At 29.7% G+C, this 12,359-nt stretch overlaps 1 protein-coding gene across 7 annotated transcripts in view; it reads right to left on the bottom strand.

Moving 5' to 3' along the window:
• Nucleotides 1-12,359, bottom strand: part of LOC141527017 (lachesin) — a 294,984-nt gene that overhangs the window by 268,008 nt on the left and 14,617 nt on the right. For all 7 annotated transcript variants that reach the window (XR_012479120.1, XM_074242235.1, XM_074242237.1 and 4 more), the window contains one exon: nt 5,581-5,684. Coding sequence is in view for 6 of the 7 variants with exons in the window: in XM_074242235.1 (XP_074098336.1) it covers nt 5,581-5,653 (73 nt within the window). In the remaining variant the exon portion in view is untranslated. The remainder of the gene's footprint in view (nt 1-5,580; nt 5,685-12,359) is intronic.

The following is a 12,359-nucleotide window of genomic DNA, read 5'->3' as shown; positions in this document are numbered from 1 at the left end:
ATTCTAACTTAGAACTTCTAAGTACAAAAATACTAGAATATACAACTTGAACATAGCTATCGACTTTCATGCCACCTAGAACTAATTTCATACTGTTAAATTTGGGAGTCGGTGTGCGCGCGCATCGTAAAAATTCACCCTCATCAATTTTCTCCAACGCGCCAAAAGAAGTATAACTTCAAAAATTTTTAATCAAAGTATTTTATACATTAAAAATTATTTAATTCAAAACCGAGTTACGACCATAGTTACTGAATGTTTAATAAATCATCAGACCAATGAATTTCATAACTTTGCATTGTTTAAAATAATATCGAGGTAAACCCGACAGAATTAAAATTCATTTCACATCACGGAAACGAGAAAGTAAAACAACTCAATTTTTAACAAACTTGCTTCGATTCACAACACACATATATGATCATATATATAGATATTTATATGCACATTCTATGGAGCGACAAGCGTTGATTGGTTAGTTGATAGCTGACGTCAACAAACTCAATGCTGCGCACCAACGATTAATATGTATTTAAATTAAAACTTGAAAGCTCTGAGTATGCGAAATAGTCCACCTGTCATCCACGACGTTCGCTCTCACGGTTTCGTTATAGTTATAACTTGTATATATTATTTACACGAGATAAATAGTGAACATCGATACTCCCCAAAAATGAAAACTAAATAAATAAATAAATAGATAGATATAAGAATAAATAAAAAATGAAAATTTTTGTAGACGGATGATAGCAGATAAAAGATAGTATCACCTGTACTAACGGATTGAGAAATGTTATACTCATATAGGTTTTCTCGAGTCGCAAAATCGTTTGAAGCAGTTCTTTATCCCGTAGTAGCAGCCGCCGATATATAGCGACCCACTCGTTTGGGTGAGAAGCTTTTGCTGCAGCTGACACCTGTGATAGCATGTCACTGAGAACTGCTGCTGCTACTCCTGGATTTTCATACTGTAACCTTTAGATTGAGGTAAGATTTTGCCTTTCTTCCACTCAGACGATACTATATCCTACTCAAGTTGACGTTATATCATATGCATTTCGATGAGCAAGATAAATATTTTATGTTGTATATCTATACTGACTCTTTTTACTCTTTTTTATCTTTTTTTAATATCAATTTGCAAACACTTCCAGGCTTAAGTGAATTTTTAGCATACGGATTCTAAAATTCCACGGAAAAAATCTTTGATAAAAAATAATTTTTATTGTAACTAATTATTAATAGTTAGTAAATCATTTATTAAATAAAATTTATTACACGTTAGAAAAAAAAATTAGTCATGGATAATAAACCTTTTATTAAAGACAATATATTAATAGCTACTATATATATTAAGGTACCGGCGGGTAATAAGGCCCAGCTAAGGGAGATTTTGAAAAAAATCGAAAGTATTGCATTCAATTATTGCAATGTATCATTCATTTTTAAATTAATACATTATCCATAAAATATAATGGAGTAATGGTAATTTTCATCATAAACTACACACAAAATTGAACTTTTTCAAAAATCTTGCGAATAGGTCTTATTTTAATACGGTAATAGGGCCTGCGGGTTATACATACTGGAAATAGTTATACCATACTTGATAAAATTGGTATTAGAGATTAATCATCACTTAAATTGAGCAACAATACTTTTTAAGATGTTGATAAAAATTAGAACAATGATTTTAAATTATTAAATATAAAATTATAAAAAATGTTTACCATTTACTCAAATAGTTTTTAAGGAATTCTTCTGCGCTACTTTAGCATATGACGGATGATGAAATATAGAAGATAAGGAACGTTGTATCGAAACTCTATAAACTTGTAGCGACATTTCTATGATAGACGCTTCTACTAGAGAAGTCTTTAGCGGAAACGGTTATTTTAAATAGCATTTCTATCATTTAGGCCTTATTACCCGCGGGTACCTTAAATATCTATTTTCTGAGAGAAAATATTAAGTAATTGTTGACAAATATTTTTTAACTGTTCGCAAATGTTTACACAGAAAAAAAAATTTCTTGAACCAAGAAAATTGTAAGGAAGACCGAAGTTATTTTGGAGCAAGAGGAAATTTTCTTGCCTTAAAAAAATTTAATTTCGTTCAAGAAATTTTAACTTTATTCAAGAAATTTTCAGTCTTCTTTAAAATTCTCTTGATTTAAGAAAATTTACGCTTGACTCAAGACTTTCTTTCTTTCTGTGTACTTAGACCCTTTATATTGATGAAAATTTTTTGAATGTTAATGAATGTAATTTTTGTCCCGTGAAATATATTTATTAAAATTTAAATAATAATTGTTTTTACTTAATAAATTAAAAAATTATTTCTGAATAAATTAATTTATCAACAATTAATTAATTCTTCTATCTGCATGTATTAAAGTACTAGACAACTAAATAAATGATTGTTCCAATAATAATAATTAAACATGTTCTGTTGAATAATATTGAGGAATTTAATCGTTCAGACAAAATTTCATCCATCCCGAGTCGAAATTTTAATTCCGTTTTAATCGTAATTTTTTCCCATCCCAATTTTACGGTCAAAACAGACATGGCGCTGTATTGATAGTTCATTTAAACTAAGGTCTGGTTTCACCGTAACTAGTGGAGTTTTGTCCCATTTTACCACGATTACGGTCAAACCAGACTTGAAATAATAATAATATTAGATGATAATAATAATAATAAATAATAAATTAAATTTTGAAATTCTTAGGGATCCGGGTTCAAATCCAACCGAAATCCCATTTATTTATTTATTTTTTGTTTTAATCACTGCAATAATAATTATTATTGTTTTATAAAATAAGTAGTAATAATTAATAATAATTGTCATTAATATAAAAATTTATCATTAACAATTATTACTACTATAAATTTCGTTTATGAACAGAAAAAAATATATAAATTAATTTTTTAACAAAATAAAAAAAAATGAATCATCTCCCAAATTCGAGAGAGTAATTATTTTCCTCGAACAGGGATTATTTACTGTTCAGTTTTTACGGATTAAGGAGTAGAGAGATAGGAGGAAAGGATTATTATGTCTAATTACCCTAATACGCTTCATAAAGAAAGAAATAAATAAGAATCGCTTTGCCCTAACCAAGAACCGCACTCGGAACCTATCGCTCGCCAGACTTACGCGCTACCCGCATCGCTACACGGCCGACTGGTAAACGGTGAATCTCAGTAGCATTATAAACTTTTTAAATGACGCATCTTCAAATAACTACTTTCTAAGTGAAATCTGAAAAAGAACTTCACGAAGAAATTAAATGAATAATAATAATTATATCTATAGACATTCAAAATTTCCATTATCCCTAATAATACACTGATAGAAAATTTATGTTGACTCAAGAGATATTTTCTTGATCTAAAAATTTATTTTGGAAGACAAATAATTATTTTGCGTTAAAAATTTTTTGTCTTGATTTAGATTTTCTTGGCTTAAGAGCTACATTATCTTCAATCGATACATTTAGTTTTTCAATCAAAATAACATTATCGTTTAAAAAATTTAAAATAGTTCACTAAAGTATATTTCAAAAACTAAATAGTCTTTAATTGTTGTACCGAAAAAAAATTATTTCTTGGAAATAAGTAAATTAATGACTCAAAAAAAAGCCATTCTTAACACAAGTCGGTAACATTTTGAATCAATGTTATCGCCTATCTTGAATCAAGAGACAAAAATTCTTGAAAGAAATATATCTATATCTAGTTTCAAGAGTTCAAATTTGGAAGAAAAAAGGTTTTTTGAGTCAAGATTGTTTTTCTATCAGTGTTTATAAAATTTTGAATTCGGGATAAAAAATATTTTAACTTATTTTACATATTATCACTCTAAAAATGTTTAAGATCTACATATACAGAATCTCGAAATTGAAAAAAAAAAAAATAAATAAATAAATTATCAAGAAAAAAGCCGTGGATTAAAAAAAAATATGTTACGTAATCCAGTTGTAAATTCAAATATTTATAAATGTTCAAAAGCTTATAGTTTGGTCACAAGTGGACCAAATGACACCTTTTTGTCTTCAATTTCTTTTCTCTTTCTACTTTTTCTTATGCCTTTTATTAATAAAAATTGAAATTTAATTTCTTATTCTCAATTATTCATCTTATACTTCTATTTTCAATTTTAAGATTTGGTGATTGTTTATTTCGACGGTCACTATAGATCGGGGTGTGAAATCAACGTTAGATTATTTTCTACTTAGTGGATATTTTTTTTTTTTTTAGAGTAAATCAAAGTAGAAAAAATTTTTTTTTTAAAAATGTTAATATTTGGATAAAAAAAGTTATGAAAGATGTAAAATTTAGGGTTTAAAAAAAAGTTTTAACAAAATATTAAAAAATTTTTTTCTACTTATAAAATATTTTTTTTTTTTTTTTTATTAGAGTAAATCTAAAATAGAAAATTTTGAGAAATTTTAATTTCTGAATAACCAACAATTGCGAAAAATTTCAATTTTAGAAAAAAAAAATATGAAAAACGTCAAGTGTTGGATAAAAAAAAAAAAATATTAAAAAATTAATATTTTCGAAAAATTTTTTTTTAATTATTTATTTTTATCCATAGAATACGAAACAAATTACCAAATATTGATAGGCTAAGTGGATGAATTTTATTACCGATTTTCTATCAGAGTAAAATTCAAGTTAACATTTAAATTGCGACGCCTAGTTTACTTTTAAAAACGTAAAACTAAACAATTACCTACGATTCTTATATATTTTAAAACTTTGTGCAGTGAAAATATGTAAAGTAAGCTGAATTTAGAATAGAGTAATTTTTTTTTTCAAAATCCAAATTTTTGAAAAAAAAAAACCATTTTTCTAAGGTTAATATTATTATTATTTATTTTTAATTTTTAAATGTCAACTTTTCATAAAAATTTGTTTTTTCTTAATTTGAATTTTCGCGCCTAAGAACTACAAGATGGCAAAAAAATCAATAATAATCAACGAGATGACAAGTATAATAATAATATTAATAATGATAATATTATACTTTTGGAAATTTTTACGGTTAAAACAGACCTGCGTACGTCTGGTTTAACCGTACTTATTGTCCGATACCGTCTTGTACGGTCAAAACAGACTTGATTTTTAGCGGCATATTAGACTTCAAAGAGTTTGGACATTTTTACGGTTAAAACGGAACTTTAACTCGAATTTTAACTCGGGATGTGCTATAGGTAAAATTATTTTTGTAGTGGTCTACAGTTATTTAATTGAGGTATATAAATCAATGAAATCCTCTTTCTCCAGCTGAACAAAAGCTTCCCAGTCAATTAATATCTGCATAATTAACGATTTATTCTATGAATACTTCATCTTTACACCGTCATGAAAAATATGACTGCAATGGTGATATTTTGGTGACATCGAACTGGCTGAATATTTTATTTTTCAGTTGTGTGGGGTCCGAGTAAATGCTTCTTTAATTTTTCATTTCATTCAATAATATATCTATTTTGGTAAGTTAAAAATTAGCAATTATTTTTCCGAAGGAAATACTTGGATTCTTAATTATAAAAAAAAAAATTCTAACCTTGGCACATCATTGTGATGACATGAAGTATACTGATGCTGAGGTACCGATTTCTTCGCGGTCGATCTGCCATTTTTGTCCGAGTCGCTTAGTGACTAGGAATTCTGAAAAAAATTTTTTTTAACATTACATAAAAAATTTATAGACGCAATCTTTTTTAATATTGTCTTAGCTCTATTTTATTTTTTTAGTTATTATTTTTCATTTTCAAGGACAAATTCTGTCAATATAATTATCAACTGCTTCATCAGTTGATTTTGAAAAATAAAAATGATTTTTAGTTTTGTATATTTATATCTCTACAAACGTAATTAAGATTCTACGAAACTTGACAGATATCAAATTTAATAAATCATTAAAAATTCAAATTTAACATGTAGCCTATAAAGACTATTGGCGGATTGCACATATATCGATTTATGTATCTACCTCATAGGAAGATTAAAAAACAAAAAACTTCTATTTTAGTCAATCAACTTTCGTAGAATACGTTAAAAATAAAATGAAAATTTTCTGACGAAGGCTTTTAAAAATATTTTAATGCAAAAGGTGAGAAATTTATGAAAATTTCAGTCCGATATATTTAAAAATAACTAAATCATGTGATTCAACGCAGTGTGGAAACGTTGCACAAAATAGAACGCGCCAATTTTGAATTTTAATAATTTTTAAGGATTATGTTTTTCAACTCAACACTACACAGCGAGATAAATATAAACAGGTATTAAGCGTGGTGTTGCCAGGTCCACGTTCTGTGAAAAAATACTTGAGTTAAACGTTAACTATTTATTGTTTTTGTTAATTAAATTATTTAATTATTTGAATTAACAATAATGCTAGGTAATAGTTAAATTATAGTAATGAATTTTCGTATTCAAACTTTCAATTTTAATAAAAAAAAAATTTAGATGTTATTATGAATTACGGGATACTGTCCGGCAACCTTAAGTAAGGTTACTTTAACTTAATTTTGGTATTCTACTAACCGTGAAACCAATTGTTGCAATAGTCAAAATACGTATTACTGTGAAAGTTAAACTTTGGTATAATCCCCATACAAATACCAGTTTTTTACCGGAGGAAAAAATTTCTTATCTTGGTAGAAATAAACTTTTTTTTCAGTGCATATTAAATTAAATATCATTGAATAAACAATAATTGCTAAAAATCATAACTAAATTATTACATTTTAATCTTAATTTTAATTTTAAATAAATGATGATCAAAAAGAACGAATTTTTCTTTTATACAATTATTCAATTTGATTGATAAACATAATCCAAGTTATTGCGAATCCGGTCAAATATAGCAAATATTATAAATCAAAGATTATAATTATTTACAGAGGTATGGATAGTAAATAATAATTTTGAAATCTAATTATCTTGGTTTATGTAACTATACTAGAGCGGTGAAATCGTATAATACCTGTTAGAGCAAAATTAATCAGATTTACCGAACTGTAACTGGTAAATATATTCATATTACTTGGTGCATAAATATTTATACACATATATGTACCAGAACTGGGAGTAGAGAGTACGTAACCCAAAGATAAATAGTAGTTATATACACAAGGAAATGTTGACGTATGTAAATGAAAAAAACTTGTACTAGAGTCGTAATTGACATTAATATGTACACGGATATTGAATCATTACCCTTTTAAAAGTTCTATGCTCTGCCTAGCAATGATGTTTTTAATTATAGTTAAAATAAAAATAACATTTTATAGATATTCACAAATTTTATTTCTATGCTTATATAGAAAATACATATATAAATAAAATATTACTTCTTTTTCATTTCAAAGTACACTACTGGAAAAAATTAAGGGATCAAAAAAAAATTCCAAATTTTTCGGTAGTTTTCAACAGGCCGTAACTTTGAGAGAAATGGTCGTACAGGAAATAAAAAAAAAGGAAATTGTAGCTCCAAGTGTCTAGTTTTTGGATTAGAACTTCAAAATTTTGTAGCCTCCGCGGTTTCTGAGTAATCGTAGTAAAACCAGCAACAAAAAAATTCTCAAAATTTTTTTAGTTTTTTTTTTGTCTGTCCATTGTTTTTTCGAAAAAAAATTTTTTCTTTCCGTCACATGAATTTGAAAATGCAACAAAAAAAGGGCTTTTAGTGGTTTTTTGGAAAATCAAGCGCTGGATCGAAAATATTGAGGAAACCACTAATGTTACGTGTGCCTTTTACAGTTCAATATGTCCACAAAAACCCTACAAAGAATCAAATTAATCCAGCCAGTCGTTTTTTTGTTTCACTTGATCGAATTTTTGAAAAAATTAAAGGATCACGTTTTTTGCTCTGAAAAGCTCATAATTTTTAAAAATGAGAAAAAAAATTGTTTTTTCAAGCGTTTTCCACATTTTTGTTCCAGAAAGTGCTTAAATTGAAAAAAAAAAAAAAATTTTTTTTGAAATTTTTTCTCTTGAAAAGTTTAAGAAAACAATTACCGCCGGCATTAGCGTTATCCAAAGCGTACCACGTGGAGGTCGCGCGGTCGGATTTACGCTTCTGTGTGTGTGTGTGTGTGTGTGTGTGTGTGTGTGTGTGTGTGTGTGTGTGTGTGTGTGTGTGTGTGTGTGTGTGTGTGTGTGTGTGTGTGTGTGTGTGTGTGTGTGTGTGTGTGTGTGTGTGTGTGTGTGTGTGTGTGTGTGTGTGTGTGTGTGTGTGTGTGTGTGTGTGTGTGTGTGTGTGTGTGTGTGTGTGTGTGTGTGTGTGTGTGTGTGTGTGTGTGTGTGTGTGTGTGTGTGTGTGTGTGTGTGTGTGTGTGTGTGTGTGTGTGTGTGTGTGTCGTGTAAGGTATTTCAGGAGAATTGAGACCCGGTGGCTCGTCAGTTCCACCGTATTTAATGACTCCAAACTGATTCTCTGAAGGTTTTTGTTGGTTCAATACCGGGTATTACCACCTCTGTTTTCAATAACGGCTCTCAAACGTTCAGCCATGTTTATGCAGACGGTAATTTGAGGCTGCGGAATGGTATTCCAAATGTGCTGAAGCGCGCGCTCCAAAGCAGCTAAGTTCTGCAAATTTGGATACTCTCTGCGCAACCGACGGCCCATTATGTCCCAAACGTGCTCTATGGGGTTGAGATCTGGACTCATTGCTGGGTGTCGCAACAATGTGATGTCATGCCGCTCAAAGAAGCGCCGGGTAATGTTGGCTGTGTGTGGACGTGCATTATCTTGCATCAATATGAACGACCTCAGGTCTAAAATGGGCCTTAAAATTTGGTCGATGTAACGTCTACCTGTCAAATTTTCGCGTACAATTACCAAAGGTGTTCTCCAATTTCGTGAAACGCCGCCCCACACCATAACTGATCCACCGCCGTAGGCAACGACTGGACGGACAAAGTTCTGGCGAAAACGTTCTCCACGACGGCGCCAAACGAGAGGACGTCGATCGTTGCCATACAGATTAAAACGAGACTCATCAGTGAATAAAACATTTGTCCATTCCCTCAAGTTCCAATTTCGATGATCGTAAGCATACGCTAAACGAGCTCGACGATGTCTTGCTGTCAACAGGGGTACACGATTAGGATGTCGTGCGTGTAACCCAGTTTCACGAAGACGGTTGATGATTGTTCGAGAGCAAATGTTTCGCACTTGATGCCGTCGTCGCTATTGCTGTTGTTATTGCTGTTGTCTGCGATTGGGGAAGTTTCGAGCGACAATATTCGCATTGACGAAAGGTTGTCGTCGAACTTCTCTAACAATTGTTCGATCATCGCGGGCATTAGTGACTCGATGGGGACCTTGTCCGGGGTGACGATGATATTGATTCGTCTCTTGGTATCTGGTATAAGCTCGAGATACGACAGATTGACTTACACCCATCCGGATAGCAACTGCATGTTGAGTGTAACCTTCGTCGATAAGAGTCACTAACCGAGCGACTTCCACCTCCGATAAATGTCGTCTAACCATGATTAAGAATCAAAAGTCAGAAATTTTCAATTTTGACCAAAAAATTAAAAAAATTTTTTTAGCGCAGAGGGATTAGTTTTGAAAAAACTGTTGAATGAAGCGATTTGCTAAGGATTCACAAAAAGAAAAAAAAAAAAAACTCCGAAAAGCGTATGAAAAAATCGAAATTCGATTGGGGGTATTAACTTTTTTATTAATTTAATTAAAAGGAGATCAGTAGAATCAAGGAATGCAGCGGTGGAAAGGTGATAAAAATCATTGGGCGATGGTTTTTTGAGTTTCCTTAACTTGTTAAAAAAAAATTTTCCAAAAAAATTTTTTTTTTTAATTTTTTTCGAAAAAATTTTTTTTTCAATTTTTTTTTCAATTTTTTTTTTTCAATTTAAGCACTTTCTGGAACAAAATGTGGAAAACGCTTGAAAAAACAATTTTTTTCTCATTTTTAAAAATTATGAGCTTTTCAGAGCAAAAACGTGATCCTTTAATTTTTTCAAAAATTCGATCAAGTGAAACAAAAAAACGACTGGCTGGATTAATTTGATTCTTTGTAGGGTTTTTGTGGACATATTGAACTGTAAAAGGCACACTTAACATTAGTGGTTTCCTCAATATTTTCGATCCAGCGCTTGATTTTCCAAAAACCACTAAAAGCCCTTTTTTGTTTGCATTTTCAAATTCATGTGACGGAAAGAAAAAAATTTTTTCGAAAAACAAAGGACAGTCGTTAAGGGAATTCATTCAAGTTCTTGAAACCCACCTTTAACTTTCTGTGCGATCATTGGTTGCTGAGATATCGATAATCAAAGACAAAAAGATCCTTTTCCATTTGAAGACCGATATCTCAGCGAGGAGTGGACGTATTAGGGTGTTTAAAAACGAAATTAAAGCTAAATAAACAAAGTATCAGATCCTTATGGTGGTTAAGCTAAAAAAATTTTTCCACGCCCGTAGACCAAAAAAAAAAACTAAAAAAATTTTGAGAATTTTTTTGTTGCTGGTTTTTCTACGATTACTCAGAAACCGCGGAGGCTACAAAATTTTGAAGTTCTAATCCAAAAACTAGACACTTGGAGCTACAATTTCCTTTTTTTTTATTTCCTGTACGACCATTTCTCTCAAAGTTACGGCCTGTTGAAAACTACTGAAAAATTTGGAATTTTTTTTTGATCCCTTAATTTTTTCCAGTAGTGTATAATATTTGACTCGATTGTTGTTGTTAATCCTCTATTTTTTTTGTTTGCTGCACCGATAAATACACATAAATTATTACGGCTCGATGTTTGCAAGAGCTAATGTTTTTTTTTTTCTAAGTTTTTTATTTTGTAATTCTGAAAAATAAAAACAAAAATATAATATTTTTATAAACAAGTAATTATACAAATAAACGCGTTCAAAATAAATTTAATGGGTTTTTATCACAATCGTATACAAATCTTCCATAAATTTCTATACACTGAAAAATAATTTAACTTGAATCATGATGAAAATTCTTGAACCAAGAAAATAATTTTATCAAGACAAAAAATTCTTGAATCAAGTAAAATTGACTTAAACAAAGAAAAATTTCTTAGTTTAAGAATTTTTCTATTCATGTCAAGAAGATAAAGTTCTTCAAAAATATTTACTTGATACAAGCAAATTTTTTTTTCTGTGTAAGTGTGATTAATTTATAATGATCATACTCGTTAGTAAACAATTCATTCACTCGTTTCAAAGGGACAGGCTATAAACGTCAGATATATTGTAAGCACAGGTAGAAAAAGAACATTAGAAGGAAGGAAACTAAATTGTCTACCTAAAATTAGTGCGATTAGCAATTAGTCATGGGCATAAAGGGATATTTCTAACAGGAAATAACTTCTTAGTACTTCAAAGTTTTGTGGAATAAGACCCGACGGATAATGTTTCCTAACTAAGGAATATTTGTGATGAAATGCAAAATATCTAACTTAATCAATACGTCGTTGTGTTTATTATCATTCAAGAACATTTTTTCTAAAATATTGATAAAAATAGTAGCTTTTAACAGAAATCAAAATGAAACATTTAAAAAAAGTTACAACTAGGCCCTACTTTAATTGCTACAGATAAATCACACAGGTTTTTTCTCCATTAACAACCGCTTCACTGATAGAAAAATTTATCAATATTCAATTATATAAATAAATGAACACTCCATATGAAGTAATCAAAATTTGTTACTTGCTTGATTCATGTTCACTGATTATTAATACATATTTATTTTAGCCCCTTGAGAGTAAAAAATGATTACAAACATTCTGCTTTTAATAGTCGTGTCTCTTGAGTGCAGAGAGTTCAAATAAAAAAAAAATGTTTTTTTCATTCATTCAAATACAAATTTACCATAATGTATATTATATTCTTTTCATTTATCTAAGTAAATATCAATTTTAAGTAACAAATAATGAAATAGAAAATTTTCAGTGTCTATTGATTTCAATTACCTGAATACTTACAATTGTGTTTAAATCTCATCTCGTTTAGGGGTAATTAGTCATGAGAGGAGGGCATGACCAGGAAAAGCTTCATTGGGCCTTTGAGTAGGAGAGGGGATACAATAGTTTGTAGATGAGTATGCATAATTTTGGCTATAGTGTACTTAAGTCATCACAACGAAAGTCAGAATCATTTTTCACAATCTCTCACTCTGTACGGATGTGTGCTAGGAAAAGTATAATTTACACGTGTGCTACTATTGCAATTGTTTACGATTTTTTTATTTAGTGTGTAAACCGTGTATCTTGATCAGTGCAAACGTTGAGTTATCAACTATTAGATAAGTTTTACAAATCTGGTAGAGTTCGAACTATTGTAGA

The sequence above is a fragment of the Cotesia typhae genome, unplaced genomic scaffold (genome assembly GCF_013202065.1).
Source record: "Cotesia typhae breed Kobodo isofemale line unplaced genomic scaffold, CoteBio_Ctyphae contig_4, whole genome shotgun sequence".
NCBI classification, from domain to species: Eukaryota; Metazoa; Arthropoda; class Insecta; order Hymenoptera; family Braconidae; genus Cotesia; species Cotesia typhae.
Note: the sequence above shows the minus strand (reverse complement) of the source record. Positions and strands in the feature narration are given on the sequence as shown.